Genomic DNA, 17,288 nt, shown 5'->3' on the forward strand with positions numbered 1-17,288 from the left:
TTCCCCCACCCCCCTCCCCAAGTCCTTTCTTCTCCCCAAAACTGCTGCTGTGGACTGTAACCTGAGCAGGGCATGGTTTTAGACCCTGAATAAGCGGGGTTGCCGGTAAGCCTTAATTTCTGCAGTTGCCAGCTGCTAGGCATGTTCAGAAACGATCAAATCCTTAAGCTGCTGACAATACCCTCAATTTCTGTAAGGTGGATACCGTATTCCTCTGCTGTGTCTACTGACAAAAACAGTTCTTGGGGTGTGAATCTGGCGAATGCCATGTATTGTGATACTGCTCTCCTTAGGGTACAGCATTGAACTGTTTTATTACATTTCCGTGTATTTGTATCACTGTGAAGTGTAATCTGACAGTCCAAGACAGCTGTCAGTGACAGTTCTTGTAAATGTAAACATTTGCCACTCAGAAGCTCACACTGCAAAATCAAACAGATCAAAGTGAGGGAGAACATGTAATTTTTGCTAAATACTTCAAAATTAATTGTCACATTATGTGTTTTGGGCCCCCAGAATTCTAAGAGGTTTTTATTACATCTGCCACAGGGTTGCTAGTACTGAAAAAACGTTGCAGAAGTTCAAGGTAGTGGTGAAACTGAGTGGCCTTGACTACAGTATGGAGGACATACTCATACACTGATTCAGTGTAACTTTCTGTGTGTATTCTTAATACCGAGTGGGAGACTTGTGCTTCTCCCGAAAGTACAGTAGTACTGGGTCTGATTTACGGCTGAAAGTGTGTAGTCCATTACTGAAAAGGTAGAGAAATTAGGTTTTTCTTAACAGCAAGCGTTATGTTGGATGTAATAGTGGGAGAAAACGGTTTGAGTTCTAATTACAGAACTTGTTGCTTTGATGTAGGTAATTAAAATTAGAAAGACTAATGCTGATTTTTTTTAAATAGGAAATTAAAATTAATTAACTTTAAAAAGTGTTTTGGAAAGAGATCTAAAATTTAGAAATAACATTTTAACATCAGTTCTGTAACTTCATATCTAATGTAAATGCCTATTCTCTTGTGATCTGTCACAGGCTCTTAAGTACTCATCCAAGAGTCACCCCGGTGGTGGTGATCACCGTCATGACAAGATGCGAGACACCACAGATCCTTCACCACCAAATAAAATGTTGCGGCGCTCTGATAGCCCTGAAAACAAATACGGTGACAACACAGGGCACAGTAAAGCAAAAAGTGTGCATACTCACAGAGTTAGAGAAAGGGATGGTGGTGAGTTATTTTTAATTAACCTTTATTTAAACAGTTACTGATTTCTCATAAATATTAAAATTTAGCCGTTATCACTCAGGTGATGAGAGTTTTACACTAAATGTACATTGTACCGGGCTTGGAAGACTGCAGCGAAACCCAAGTGCAGGTTTCATTGGAAGCAATCATTTAGGCATTGTAGCACTTACTAGTTTTCTTATTTTTACAGGTATGGTAGTTTTTCTTGTAACTATAAAGATTAAATAAACTTTTTTTTTTTAAACTGGTATGTCTCACTTACTTTAGACATACTGCAACATTTGATAACATGAAGTAGTATTCCAGATTTTTCACTAACAATAGACATTAACTGTTTTAGAGATGTTGGTTTTTTTTAATAACTGTATGTTGTGGTGCTGTACTTGTAGCTACATGCTTCATAGACTAAACCCTGTAAGTAATGAAAAAAAACTTCTTCATATTTAGCTGCTGTGTAGAACTCTTAACAATCAGAAAGTGATACTCAAAGGTAGCGCTTCTAGAGCCTTGCTTGGCAGGAGCTTAGAGAAGAACGTTCACAGTCAAGTCAGCCTTCTGTGTTTTTACAGGATATTATAGACAGTAGTAATATCCCCAGTATTTTTTAACTGGTGTTATTTTCTATGCCTGCTTCCTACGAAAAGGAAAGAGTAGGGTTTTCCATTTAATAAAAAATGGTAACAGTTGCAGTTTAGAAAATCCCAGTTACTTACTGAATTTGGAAGCTTGTTTTCTGTTTTGTAAGTACTGTGTTTGATCTTTGTATCAAGTTATAAAGTATTCAAGTAGAGAACTCTGAGCTTTAAGTCAATGCTTCTTTGTTCCATATAAAGTTAACAATTTGTGATGTACAGATATATTTATTGCTGCACTAGTTTTACTTGTTATAGCAGTTCAAGTAAGATAAAGAAAATATTTGTAAGTACCTTTTAGGAAATACTCGTTCCACACCACAAGTGTGTTTATGGTACCTGAGTGTTCATACAATTCCTATTTGTTTTTCTTTCTTTGGATTAATACAGAGGCTCTGTAGACCACTGATAATGTGATATAATTGTGTAGATGGATTATAAAAACATGCATCTTTTGTTAGTACGCTATTTTTCGTTATATCTGATCATACTCATAAGTATAGTAATATAAGAATTAAATGCATGTGTAAGGCCAGTAGGCTGCTATTCCGTGCTACTTTTGAGGACACAGAGGTGTCCTCTCTTATTTCCTCTTCATGTGTCCAAAGATACTCATCCTACATACTCTTACAATTCTGCTTAGTTTTGCTACAATCAGTAATTCTTTCTGCTTCTGTGGAGCTACATTTTGGGGAGTAATGCATATAAGAAAACATCTGGAGGATGAGGCTCTATATGGGGACTGTATTTGCTTATTTGTGTGTTGGAATTGTTTTTAAGATAGGAGAGACATTCTGAAGTTCTTACTGAGTCCAGCTGGATTTAATAGTTGGGGAACGACCTGAAGCATGGATGTATACAGTAATGATGAAGGAAAATGAATTATTTGCACTTTTTTAAGTGGAAAGAACACTATCATCTGTACCTTCTCCTTCCCCAGGCTGTTAACACAGTGGAAAATTTCATTTATTCTGATCTGAAAGTGGTCCTCTGCACATCATATGTTAATAGACCGGGAGAAGGAAGTAGTCTTCAACAGTCTGAGGGAAATTACTAATTTTAAAGGATGAACATTTGTACTATTTAATGGAAATAAGAAGTGATTTTTTTTGTGTTGTTAGTAAGGTTAGTTTGGCCTCAGTTTCAGCTTTTTAAAATATACCCAAAATGACCAAAGTTGTGTTAAATCCTGTGTATTGTATGTAGTAAACCAAAGCTGAGCAGATGTGAGCAGGAGGATATCAACTTTGGTTTTGATTTACTGAATCTTCGTCTCAGTATGAATTGAAGGTAGGTGTTACAGTATAGGTGAAATGGTGTGCTATTACGGGCATTTGCATATTCCTAATATGCAGAAGATGTAAGCTAATAATTTACCGTGTTTTCTGTCTATTGAGTTACACTGAGGTGCTGTTATTAATATAGAATTCCTTTAGTTTTGCAATTACAGACATAAAGTGGAAAAAGAAAAAATTAAATAAAATCACCAATATGAGTGAAGAGTATTACTTGGCTTTAATGCTACTGTAGTTTTCTAGCTTGTTTTCTTCTTCTGAGGGAGGAAAAATAGTTTTTGGGGTTTTTTTTTAATTACTGTGCATTTTATTATTTTAAAATCAGTGGTGCTTGATTTGGAACGACTACAAAGATGTTACTGCCTTCTTATGATCTAGCTGAACTTAACAAAACAAACCTTATTGAAAAATCTCCAGTATTTATTTTGCCAAACTGCGTTAAAGTCCCAAACAAATGATCCCTTTTTCTCTCATTTCTTAGAAAACAAAACAGAACAAAAATCTGGAGTATTACTACTGAATATAGAGTGGAATTAACCTAATCTCTCTCTTTCAAGTAAATATTTAAAAATACTCCTATGTATCTCTTCGTGATTTTTGCTCTGAAGTGAAACAGGAAGATTCACTGGTGTAGCATGCTGATACTTGGGACTCATTTAGTCATGACTGGCTTACTTTTTTGTGGTAAAGACAACTGACTAAATGGCATTTAAAGATTTAAGTGTACCTTTATAAAATGTAAGACCTATAATTAAATTGATTGAAAGTTAATAACTTGAAAATGGTAGAACCTCCCTCTGTAAATACCTTTGGTACCTGTATAAAAGTATTTGTCGTTACAGCTTATTTTTGTAATACTCATGGTAGAATCTTTTGTGTTTGTAGAACTGTAATACATGGTAAGAAATTCCATTGCTTTCAATTAAGGTTTTAAAACGTGTGTTTTGGGTGAGCCCTCCATACTGGTAACAGTGCAGACAAAGCGTTTTTCAAAGTTGCTTGCTGCATGCTGTCTGTGGAAAGAGAGTAGGTACAGAGACAATCGTTTCTCTGGAGAGAGACTTCCAACTTTACCTTGGACTAAACATAGTAGAGTACTTGCAAGTGTTTGTCACATCCCTGGTTTCCAAAGAGTGCTTGTACATCCAGCATATGCAAAAACTGCAGTAACTTTGTTCTTGCTTACAGGTCCTTGTGCGTGGGGATGTTGTCTCCATACAAGCATTAAAAACATAACGAACAGCTACCCTCCTCAGTGCATCGCTTATTTATAGTTCAGCTCCTATAGGCAAGTGTGGAGTTTGAAGAGATTAGGGGGTCTTGTGAGACCAACTCAAGTGTGAAGTTCCTTAACAGTAACAAATAGGGACTTAAAGCTACCATTGTTTACATGGAATAGAACTATGAAGGGCCTTGTAGATGTGGAAAAATGTTTCCGTTAAAGAAAAAAGAGAAGTACAAAAATTTGAGGATTCTTATGCTTGAGGATGGACAGACTGAGAGCATAGATGATCCTTGTAGGTCTTTTATGCATAAATGAGGTGATACTAGTGTACAGGAAAGAAAACAAAGAGGTCGAATAAGTAGGGTTGCTTTGGGAATGCTGTAAGGGGGATATATATATATTATTTAGGAGTAAAAATTGCAAGATGCAACCCTTGGTAAAAAAGGGAAAAAGATGTTTCTACTTAAATGTATGGAGCAGAATGGCCTACTAAGATTCATAGTAGAACTTTGTGCAAAAAAAGTTCAATTAAGCCACCTCTTACTCAGTTGTTTCTTATTGTGAAGAAAATACTGTTTTGCTGCATTTGTGTTTAACAGACTTCGAAAAATGTATATTTGCTTCATGCCATGATCTTACTGAATTGTTCAACAAATGGAAAGCATTAGAGCATTAATGTACACAGCATGAGATCTTCTGCTGGATTGTGTGCTATGTAGACTATTTTAATAAAATTTGTTTATAAGTTGTGATATTTAGATTCCAAAATATAACTGAACATTTGTGAATATGTTTCTTTTCCATGTTTTCTTTAATTGGCAGTTAAGAATAGTGTCAGTGACCACTGTTACCGACTGTAATACAGTTCTAAGATTCAAAATCCTACTGCTATTAGAGACTGAATGGAATATTTTAAATCATGAGTTCCTAGTTTTATCAAAGTAGTGGTGGGAGCTTCTGTCATCAAAGTGTTGGCTTGCTTTGTTTCTAGTGGTTCCTGAAGGAGTTCAGAGTCCTCTTAGCAAAGGGACAGCGAACGGCCAGAAACAGAGAGCTCGCCTTTCTTTACTGTCTTAGCAACCCTTGCAGTAGAGGAGGACCAGAGGCTAACTGCTGATTAGATTAGTGTGATCATTGACCAGCAGTCAGAAATAAACAGGGTGTTAGGGCAGGTATGAGAGAGTGGAAGCTGCCTGAGCAATGTGCATTGGAAAGAGGAAATTGCAGGGTAGGTGGAAAGAGGGAAGTTTGAGAGTAATGAGGCATAGCAAAGAGTTGAGGAAGAAGCTGGAGTAAATTCTATCTATTTAGTTAGTATTAACTGCTGTTAATGTTAAAGTAATTATTCATTACTATGAAAACCGTTTCCTCACTGTAACTCTATGGTCAAAGCTGGGATGAGAGAAGTCTGTGATCACAAATGAGAGTAGGCTCTCCATGAAACATGCTTTGAATACCACCACCACCACCACGTCCCGGTGTGAAAGAGGTGATTTACTCCTCTGTTCCTTGAATATTGGCTGTTTGGATGGCTCTAAAGGAGGTGGGGTTTGGCGGTTTGATTATACAATTGCTTCTAGGACCATTCACCTCTTGGAAGCCTTGTCTGGATTATTAAAAAAAAAAAAAAAAAAGATGGAAAAAGTAGATTTCTGTGGTTTTCTAATTTTAATAACAGCTTGCTTTCAAGTCTCACTGGTTTTAGTACATTCAGTTTGGGGCGAGGGGGATAATTTTAAGTTTACTTTAAAAGTTTAGAAGTTTTAGTCAGAAAGTAGCTTTACATTTACTCGTTGTATTCAGCAATGTTTCTGAAGTGAGTTTTTGCTGGATACGTTGTATAACAATTATTTTCTTTTTTATTTTTTTTGTTACTCTGATGTGAGGATCTCCAATAGAAAAGAAATTGGAAAGTATCTGATCATAGAATCACAGTAAATAATATAGCTTGTGTATCTGCTTTTTAAATTTTGAGGTTTAGAATGTTAATGTTCAAAATTGCTTTTGAAAAGTAGCTGCAAAGCTTGCTTTTAAAAAGCACAGGATGGAAAATGTAAAACCCTGGTTTTATATTATTAATATTAGGAAAGAATTGTGATATTAATATGATCATATTAAAAGCTATGTCTTTATGCATTTAGGTGGGTGGAGTCCTCTGTGTTTCTTTTCATGAAGTTCAAGTATCTGGTGTAGGTTGTGAGAGTAAAGATGTATTAATGGGAGACTTTATGCAAAATGGAAGCTGCAGCAAATGGCAATAAGCAATGCTGTTTGTTTGTAACCTATTGCTGCAGCCACTTCCCAAAGTCCATTACCATTAGGACTTTGACATTGGGAACTTCCAATTTCACTTACTATTCTTACTTTCTTCTATTTGCTAGTATATAAAATGCAGATCTGTAAATAGGTCCTCTGAAAGTTTCCCTTTATGGTTGATCTGTTTAAGGAAATACGTATCTTTAAGTGTTTTAAGAACTCATAAACTTAGTTTTTGGATTATAAGTGTAGCATAATTAAGTCAGTCTAATAGCTAAACCTGGTAAGCTTTTGTATGTAAGCTTATTTTATGTTTTGGAAAAGGGAAAGTACTGGCTAAATAAAAGTTTTGTTAAATTTGGTTCTCTTTGGTACATAAGCTAATCGGAAGGGAATGATTTTTACTTAATATCATGCGTTCTTAACGTATGCTTCTAGCCTCTGACTTTGCAGAAATGGAATATACAGCCTACTAAATGTGTATGTTTTCATTGCTTTTCTGAAGGTGAAAAGAAGCAATGAAAACTCTTAGTTTCTGATGAGCTGCCTCCTGCTAGGCCATAGTAAAGATAGCAATTTGTAAATTATGTAGATTTTTTTTTACTGGAATTACTCTGTATTCTCTAATGGCCCCTGATTAAAATTAGTTCCTTAACCACTGTTTGGGACATGGCTGCTTTCTAAGAGGAGAAATACTGTTTATTGACAGTTTACATTTGTTTTCCCTGCTGTTTCTAGCTATTCTGTATAAAGTATCAAGTAAGTCAAGTATCATTAAAACTATGCAGACCTTGGAAGAGAAAGCTCTGCCTCTGTTTTGGCTGAGAGAGGAGGTGATGCTGTAATAACTTTGGTGTGGAAAATAGTAATTTAATGGTACCCAACTTGCAGTGTTAACTGCATTTGTTTGTGAAGTCAGGCTTTTATACAATTTCATAGGCGCTTCCAGGGAAGAACCTCTCAATGTACAGAGAAATTGTTCCTTATATAGTTCTTCAGTAAGGAAAAAAATTGTACTGGCAATGAAAGACAGTTCTCAACACTGATGATTCTGGGCTTACGCTTTGTCAGTAGTTTGTTGTAGTGTAAAAATGAATCCTTTCTGGACTTAAATGTAGCACTTGAAAAGAGAGAAACATTTCTCTATGTTGAGTAAGATTGTTATCCTCTTAATGTTTTCTCTCTTATTATGAAAGGGTCATCAAACTTTGTTGGACTTGACTGCAGGCATTCCCTGCTGTAACTTCAGTATTAGAAGATTCTATTTCCTTTCTTGAAGACCTTTAACAGGCTTCCTAGCTTTTAACAATAAAAATACCATAGAAAAAGCATATAAGTTCATTAGCTGTTCCTCTATCCCAATAATATTTTTCTAGTAGTAAAAGAATACTGTTTAGTTCTGGGCTTCTTTTGCTTGTTCTACACATTTTGTGCAGGTTTTTTTTAACTGAAGTAGTGTGGTTTTCCATTTGAAAGCACAAGCCTAATCATACATGGAATTAATGTCTAGATTCTGACATGAACTTGTATCCCTTCAGTACTTTTGCCTAAAATAAAATACTAACCAGAGAAATTACAGCTTACCAAATTTTTGCTGAATATTTTATGCATTTTCTGAAATCAGAGCTTTCTGCCTGCAGTTGTATGCACAGGGAATAATCTTGGAATTATACTGTACGCTGAAATTGTTGTTTGTTGAAATTTTTGTTGGAAATGTTCCTTTGTGAAACAGTATTTTGAAATTAATTCATCGGTAATAAGTGGAAAGTCTATGGTAATGAATACCTAGGGAACAAGACTCTGTCGATTTCTGAAGTGTAAGCTTCTAAAATAAATTGCTGATCCTGTAAGTTTTAAATGCTTTCTAAATTATTCAAAGACATTTCTTGAATCTGATATTCACCTGTCTTCCTACTGCAGAAAGATTTTTCTCAGACCTTCAACAGCAAGAAAACCAAACAAACAGTGAAATAGCGTGGAATTCTCCTAGACACGCTTTTGCATCCCTCCTTTTCCACTTGGGCAGTGTTTAATTTTTCTCCCTACTTTCAAGCTTGTGAGGCGAGATATATGTTTTAAGGCACAGATTATACTTGCCTACTGACTAGAAGTAGACTTGTGAAGTAATATTCAAGAATAATGTCCAGTTGGAAAGTCTGTCCTCCAAGTTACTGGAAAGGGAGACAGATTTTTTAGCAGATGACTGATGAGACCTCACTATTCGTTCTTTTTATCAGATGGGTTAAGAGATGTCTGGTAGGCTTTTGTGGCCTTGACTTATGTTTCCATGCATGCAGCAGTGTTATATTGTCTCTAAAATGAATGGAAAACAAGAGACCTAAAGACTTTGTTGATTAGGCCCCATGGTACTTTGGGATAATCATTCTATTCCTTACTGTGACTACTGTAATGAGAAGAGTTACAAAGGAAAAGTATGTAAAAGTTTAATGTTGTAATTTTTTCTGCTCCAATTTTAAAACATAACTTATTTTGTTTCTACAGCAGAGGTATGGTAAAAATGTTAATACCCTGCTTTAGTCACCGCTCAAAAAAAGAGATGCAATGCAGTATTAAAGTGCTTCATGACAAGGACAAGGCAGTCAGAAATATGAAGAAATAGTTTCCAGAGCTAAATTTCCGGTGTCTGAGGGGCAGCAGGAAAAGTCTTTTTTCTGTCTAAACTTTTGTTGTTAATTTTCTGATACATGTCAACTAACTTCTCTGATATGCTCTCTTGGGTAGACGTGAAATAGGTGATTCTTAACCACTGAGTAAAATATTTTGAGATCTTTAACTAAGAAAACATTGTTTACATTTTATGTTTTATAGATCAAAAACTCGTAACTGATAGGTGCCAAAAGTACAAAAATTGTCATCATCAAATGAGCAGATTTTTAAAAATTATTTTTTCTTTTGAATGTATGTAGGTTTGCTCTTGGACCTAAGTAATAACATTTTTTTGTCTACAAGGAAGAAGCTGTAGGATCATTCATACACTATCAGTAGTTTGAGATTCAGTGGCAAATAATAAAAAATGTTCACTAGTACAGAGCTAGCTAAGTTATGCAAAAGTGAAAATGTTAATCTTCAGGAACATGTAAAATTGGTCCACAGCGTAAAAAGTTACAGAAGGAGATTACAGGAAGGAGTGCAAGACTTTACAGAAAGTAGATACTGTGCAGAGTGATGACTCTTAAAACAGACATGAAACTCATACACAATTAAGAGCATAAATATTGAGTGCAGTGTTAGCCAGAAAGGATATATGATCAGAGGAATATCAAGTAGGACTAGAGAGATTATCTCTTAGTGCTAATGTGACAGCTACTGGAATATGGTCTCTGTTTTGATTCTCACAGTTCAGAAAGTATGTAAAACTGCAGATTTTCAGAGAAGAGGCAAGAAAATGACTGCAATTGAAACTCGTGCATTAGGAGGAGAGACTTGAAGAGCTCTTCTTACAGTTACAAAGAAAACATTAAGGGTTTATTTGATTAATAATTACAGGGAAAAGAAATGGCATACTTAAGAGTTCTTGAATGTAGCAAACAAAGGTGCAAGATCTAGTTAGCTTAACCTAAATATCCAGAAAATAGCAATTTGTCACAATTTTTAATGTTAGTAAAAACTGAAGTGACTTACTGTGATGATTTTTTCAGGGGTGGAAGTTTTGAAACTGGTTGACTTAAAGACAGGTTTCTAAGGTTTGTTTCATGCAGAAAGTTGAACTGGTTGATCAGAGGTCCGCTGATAGATAAAACAGTATTGTGAATATTTCTAGTTTAAATATTGTAGATTAGTGGACTTCAAATTGCAAGGGATTAAAATTGTTAATTAATTTTGTAAGTAGCATTCCTGTGATAACTTTTTTTCCCCAAGTGGTTGATCTTGGCTCATGGCATATGAGGATTATGAAACCATGAATGTGTTTCATATTGCATTGTAGGATTTTCTGTCTTTGAGAATATGTTGTTTTGAGTGCTGTTGTGGAGTCAGGTGGAGCTATGTTGGATCTATTGGCAGTAGAATTCGGTGCTTGCAGGTGCCTGCTGCACTGGTACAGTTTTAAGTTTTGTGTGCTTTATCAGTGCATGCTTTTTTGTTTGTTTGTTTTTGAGGAGCAGCTATCCTAAAAACTTTTTAGGATTGAATATAATCTACATGATCTGATCTGTGAAATTTCTTACCATCTCAATTGTTCAAAATTTATCTACAGTTCAGTATAATTTATACCAGACTTAGCATGTAGAGTATATTTCTTCAAAGGTGATTGCACACTTCCACTTTAATGTGGGCTTTTGATGTTTTTCACCTTATATGTTTACCAAACTGGATTTTAGTTTGTTGGCTGTAACTACATAGCTTCATCTAGTTGGACAGTATCTTGAAATTGCTTTGCTGGTTTAGATTTGCCGAATTTGCATGTAACAGAATGTAAATTTCATCTTAAATTTCTTGTTTTCTTTGCCAAAAGAACTCACTACAGAAAGGTTGACATGCTTATTTCGCATGCTTTTTAGAGTGATTCCTTTCCCTTCCCCCCTCACTACTTCCTGGCATATATTTGATTTCAATATTAAATTTGTTAGTATGAAATTTGGAGAGTAGTTGATAGCTTCTGTAGATAAAGATTTCTCTTTGGGATAGAGAAATGCTGTGCTCCTTAAACTTGTGTGTAGATCATGTTTGTGCAGGATAGTGTGAAGTGAATTTAGAAAATAATGAAGCTAAAATTCTCCTTTTTGTTTTCCCCAAAAAAAAGGTATGGGATTACATTTAAAAGCTGGTTTAGGTTTATCAAATTCTATTGTTTCTGTTTCCACATCTTTTCTTCTTATTTACTACAGTTAAGATTTTCGTTCAAGTGTACTGAGAATTAAAACAGATTCAGAATCTATTTTCTTCTGAATTCTGATAGTCTTCACTCAACAGAAATTGTTACTGTGTCTTGCAGAACTTCTTGAAGAGCTCTGTTATAGGCAGAAAGAACTTGTAACATTTATTAAATAATGCTTTCCTTTAAATAGTCAACAGTCTTTGCCAGGACAGCTTTCAAATATGTAAGGTAATAAAGTCAAGCTACACAGTAAATTAACCGAATGAAACCGTAGTCAGGTTTTTTTTTCTTGCCTGCATATGAAGTCCGCTGACCTATCTGGATATTTTTCTTGTAATTCTTTGTGATGATACAGGAAGCAGAGAGGCTAATTGGACAGAGGACGAGGGCTTGACAGTGACATCTGGTTCCTTGCTATCCATTTTTCTGATTCCCATCCTTAGATGCAGTTTTGGCTGTGAATGTGAGGAACAGATCTGGGCTGAGAGACTAAGATGGGTACAGGATGAGATGAGAAGCAGGTTAAACTTAGGTTACTTCTGCTTATATAAAGATTAAACCAGTTTTATTTAAATCTTAAATAAGCCAATATTGAATGGAAATTGGTCACAGATCCTTTTTGCAGTAACTTTACTAACATTTTGAAGAATAGTAATAATAATAATAAAGTCTGATCATGGTTGAACTAGTACAGCTTCTTACTGGGGAGAAAATACAAAGAAATTTTGAAGTTATGTTTAAAATTACATTTTCCTATTTTTTAAAAGTCTGTGATACTTGTTTTTAAAAAATGCAGTAAAAGCTGTATGCTATGAAACATTGTGTCATTTCATATATTTATGTATTTGATTAGAAAATGTTAACTGCGTGTGTTTGATCAGTTCATACCTTTTCTGGTTTTAGGAGGCAGTGGTTGAAGGCATATGATTTTGTGGCTCAGGAAATTCCTACTATAACAACCAGTGTGGGTTGTTGTCTTTTGTTTGGGTTTTTTGTGCGTTTGGGTTGTTTGGTTTCTTTTTTGTGGGACACGTAGCAAGTCCAGAAAGGGCAATGATGTTGAATCACTTTGATAAATTAAGAGGAAGAAAATGTATTTAACCGTGTCATCTTTGTATGTGTTTTTTAATCCCAAATACCATGCATCCTGCATTTACTACTACTTGCTATTTTTCGTTGAGGAGTGTACTTCAGAACTGGCACTGTCATTGCTCTGTACAGTTGTTTTGTCTGAGAAGCTGCCTAACAGAGGAAAGCTTATGAAAAGATAAACTGTGAACATGCACATTAATTTCTGCACAAGCAAAATGCAATCAGCTAATGCTTAAAATGTTTGTTAAAATATACTTTTTTTAGTAAAAACTTGAATAATTTCTGGCCTGTTTTAGTGAAGTAAGAGCTTCGAATTTATTCTGTAACTATACCTAAAGATTTGAAAAGATTTCAGTGATTTTGGTTTTGACAATAGTGCTCTTTAATGTGCTTATTCCAGGAATCTGAAGATCAGCCTGTCTGTTAAAAGAAAACATAGTTTGAAAAAATGTCTATAGTAATGGGCTTGTTACTGTTAGATTTTACTAGATTCAAACTAAGTTATTGTGTTAAATTGCCAGTATTGGCGCTTTCTTATGAAAAAGATGTCAGCATAGTTAGACTTTTCAAAAGTTCCTCCTGCCCCTTTCTCAAACCTATTACGTCTGTTGCTGTAAGAATTTCAGGATCTCTGGTAAGATTAATGTTGGTTTTTTAATCTTTTTTTTGAAGAGAAACATTCTGTATTTCACCATATTATCATAGAAATCTGCTCTATTTAGGCATGTCGGGCTTTCTGAAAATGTTTTTAAGAAGCAATATTTACGGCTCCATCCTAGTTACACAGATTAGTTCCTCTCCCTTGGTTTCCTAGATTTCTTAAATAGAATGCTCATTTATGTCCTCCAAAATAACAGTCTTCCTCAGTGCTTTCCTAGATAAATTTGTTACTGAGTTTATTAGAGTAACAGAGTTATAAATTGTTCATATCTATCAGTAGCAAAAGTGGGGAAAGAAAATTATGATCTGTCCTGCTAATCTCATTTATTATGTTTCAGACATACCTATTCACTCCTAAATCTGGAAAAACCCAAAGAATACTTTTTTTAATTAAAGCATGTAATTAAAAACAATGTATATTTGTGCATAAACTATTCTGTACAAATTAGTTAATGTGCTTTACCTATTTTTTTTCTTCTGTGTTTATTTCACATAATTATGTTCTTTGGGATGATGATGTGTTCACATCAGGTGTCCCCCTTGAATAACATCAACGGGAGTTCAGATCTCTTCTAGTTAAGTAGTTTGAGTAGTTTACTCATTCAGACACCTGCCACTGACATGTTAACACAGACTTAATTTTCAAAATCACTCATTTCTTTGAAAGAATACTATTTCTGCTTGATTTAATATAAGAAATAATATGATCCTCTTAGAATTCAAGTAGTGTAAAGTTCACCTCTTTTACTGGCAAAACACTGCCTATACTAATGATTGCAATCTCTCTGTAGTCCTTTTGAGAGTGTTTACTTAACTGAGGAAATAAAATGAGACACTTAGGCAACCAGACAGTCCTAAAATAGGTTTTCAATTTGTAAACATAACTTTAGCTTTTGTGGAGAGGAATATTTTCCTGTAGTAAGGAAATTCCAAGAAAGACCAGTTGAATTTTAAGTATATATTTAAGAATTACTTAATGGGAAGAGGGAAGAATTGTCTTGTCATTTACTGTGCTTTAGATATTTGAAAACCCTATTGCGTGATACCTTTATTGAGCTGAGCTAAACATCCAGCCTGAAACTAAAGCTGTGAATCTATCATATTAAAACCACAACACTATATATATAAATTCTTAGGTCAGTGCTTGCGTGCTGCCTCCCCTCCCACCCCGAACAAAGGCCAGCATTCCTTTTTTTTTGTGAAGGACTTCTATGCAGCAGAAATTGATTTGACTTGTTTCTTTCAGAATGTTATTAGCATCTCTTCTTTTTAAAAACAATTCCCAGCTGAAGATTAAATAAGCATAAAATTAAAATCCTTATACTGGTTGCATATCTATACTGTAATAAATACACGTGTGACATAGCATGTCCTGAACTGCAAGAGTAGTTTGTCTAAGCCTAATCATTTCACAAGTTATCATGTAAAAGTTTATTGAGCAATTGCTGCTTCTAATACTAAGTATTTTCAAGTTGGCTTGCTCATTTGTGGAGAGTTATTAAAAATTTCATGGACATTGCCGTAGTCTTGGAAGAGAAGCAAAACTCTCTTCAACTGACAAATATTAATAGCACTTAAGCAGTGATCTTGTATTGAAGTGGAGTTTGATTCTTGTCACATACGGTTATTAAGTAACTGGAGGCTGAATAAGGCTTTCTTGTGTTAGCCTACAAAATAAAAATAGAACTGAGACAAAATTCTGTATGTCTTTGGAGGGTAGTCAAATTTGATGTATCTTGAGGTACAAGTTTGAGATAGTCTGACTTACAGTTAATTTTTTTAGGACACATTCAAGAAGGGAGATACACAGTGCCTTTTTTTGTTCGTGCCTTTTTTTTCTTCTAATGTGGTAGGCTTTTATTCTGCCACAGCATTTTTATTAAGGATATAAGTGTCATGGTTATGTCTATGACTAACCTTTTTGCAGGATTGCAGTAGTGTTTTGTAATAGACTCCTTTTTTAATCTTTCTATACCACCATATACTTACAGAGTTGCTGATTCTGAATGGCGCACGCCCAAGTAAAATGAAGGAAACTTTTAAGATGGGATTAAGGTTGCAAGTGTTTGTCGCTGCATAGCACTACCTATGTTCAGAAAAAGCTGCAACTTCATCTTCCTTATTTTAAACTGAGTAATGGAAACTTTCCTGCAAATTAATTTGTAAATAATACTGCCTTGACAGAATCTTCTGCTTGAAGTACTTTGTCCCCAGGAAACTATCCCCAAAACCTTAGAAGAAAATTGAGAGTTGCTGAACAACATGGCCTTGTTCGTATTTAATCTTATTCTTGCTCAGAGGATTTTGTCAGGGAGATTAAGTTGTCATACCTTGCTGAATTGGTTGGAGCTTCCTAGTGGGAGTGCTAATGTGCTGTTGATCATAGAAAAAGGAGTAGTCTCAGAGCTGTGTTGTGGCTGCTACCTTTTTTTTTTTTTCCCCCTCCTTTGTAAGCAGAAATTGTTTTGCACAACCCCTGACTATTCAAACTTCTGTCAGTGACAGCCAGTTTATGGTGTATCAGTATTTCTTAGTATTACTGTACTGTTTGTAATCTTAAAACAATACCGAGTTTTTAGAAAGTATCTGCACTTGAGCATATTCCATCTTGCATCACTGAGGTGTATGTTGTTTCTTCCAAAGTACTTGTTTTATGCTCTTTGGGAAGCTCCTTGAATGAAAAGTAAAAATTGTGACACACGCACCCCCAATGTTAAGGGATTTGTTCATCCAGTTTTAGTAACCCTTAAACCTAGTTTTCAGAAAGCATTTGAGCCTGTGCCTGTTGGTAATGATTTAAAAATACCCCAGAGTACTCATATTCTTTAGAAATGTCTTGAGTTCTCTAATTTTTCTTTTTCTTGGGTTTCAAGAGAAAAACTTTGCAAAAATGCAATTATCTACTGACATTTAATGTGTATCAGTGACTGCAGAAGTATTCAGAGGATCTGACAGAAATGAAATGGTTCTTCGTGACGTGCGCTGAATATACTTTTACACACACTGTTTTCTATTAAAGTGAACAGTTTCTCCGTCTTTGTGGTAACTGCTTATTATCAGGTGCTTAGCCTTAACCTTAGTTTCTACTTATGACCTTAATATACATTATTTGACATAACCTGAAATCCCGTTCACACCTTTCTTGCTGTATTTATTTAGTGGAGTTGTTATCTTTTGAGGAGGTATTAGATCAATCTGAGGCATGAATGAGAGGCAGTCTTCTGCTTACTCTGAGTTGATCAGGATTGTGGAAGTATTGTTGCCTGAGGTAGGATAGTGCATCGTTGCGGTGCTGTTAGGCTTCCATTACCAAACTTGAATCTCTTAGTATTATGGTATGTTCATGGGAGGGCTCTTCATTTGAGTTTCATGGTGTATTGCTGGAGAGGGCTTGGAAGGGGGAAATTCAGTGTATTGCCCATGTGCTGTGCTGATCCACGCTGGAGTTAAGATAACATTATTCGTGGTAAGGATTCTGGCTGTCAGTTTAACACTTCTTGTTTTGCATGCCATAATAATTAAAAAGCCTCTTTCTGTATGACGCTCTTATTTGAGGACAGAAGAACCTCTCTTGTGCACTCTCTTACGCTGTATTAGAAATGTAAATGTTTTCTGAGCTACAGTCAAGACTGAAAGCATCGTTTGGCTTTATTCTCAACTACCTCTAGTTTCTTTTGAGAGGAATGTCCCACTCCACTTAATACAAATGTCATCACATTAATAAGTGTTGCAAGATTAAAAAGGCTTTAAAATTGACTGTCATCAATGATGCTGTGGAAAGGAGTTTGTTTTTTAACACATTGAGATCATCTGGGCTCATGAGCTAGAGAGTTAGGAATATGACTGCTGAAGTTCATGGTACTTTTTTGTATTTTCCATGGGTAAAATTGTTTAAGCTGCTTTTTCAAGTCAATTGATCTCAAATAAAGTAGGCGCCTTAGAGATGTTAAGCAGTGTTGAGGATGTTGCTAGCATTTTTTGTTTTTATTAGATGACCTGAACCCAAAGGAAGGAAGTAGCGAATGTAAATCTGAAGAATTTA

General features: G+C 35.2%; 1 protein-coding gene across 2 annotated transcripts in view; it reads left to right on the forward strand.

Annotated features, from left to right (window-relative positions):
- The first annotated feature begins 1,038 nt into the window (after nucleotides 1-1,038).
- Nucleotides 1,039-17,288, forward strand: part of WAC (WW domain containing adaptor with coiled-coil) — a 61,178-nt gene continuing 44,928 nt past the window's right edge. Inside the window, exon 1 of one of the 2 annotated variants that reach the window (XM_009701521.1) lies at nucleotides 1,039-1,231. In XM_009701521.1, coding sequence (XP_009699823.1) covers nucleotides 1,093-1,231 — 139 coding nt within the window. In that variant the 5' untranslated portion in view covers nucleotides 1,039-1,092. The remainder of the gene's footprint in view (nucleotides 1,232-17,288) is intronic. The other variant, XM_009701522.1, reaches the window with a different exon arrangement.

Source organism: Cariama cristata, unplaced genomic scaffold (genome assembly GCF_000690535.1).
Source record: "Cariama cristata isolate BGI_N322 unplaced genomic scaffold, ASM69053v1 scaffold3376, whole genome shotgun sequence".
NCBI lineage: Eukaryota > Metazoa > Chordata > Aves > Cariamiformes > Cariamidae > Cariama > Cariama cristata.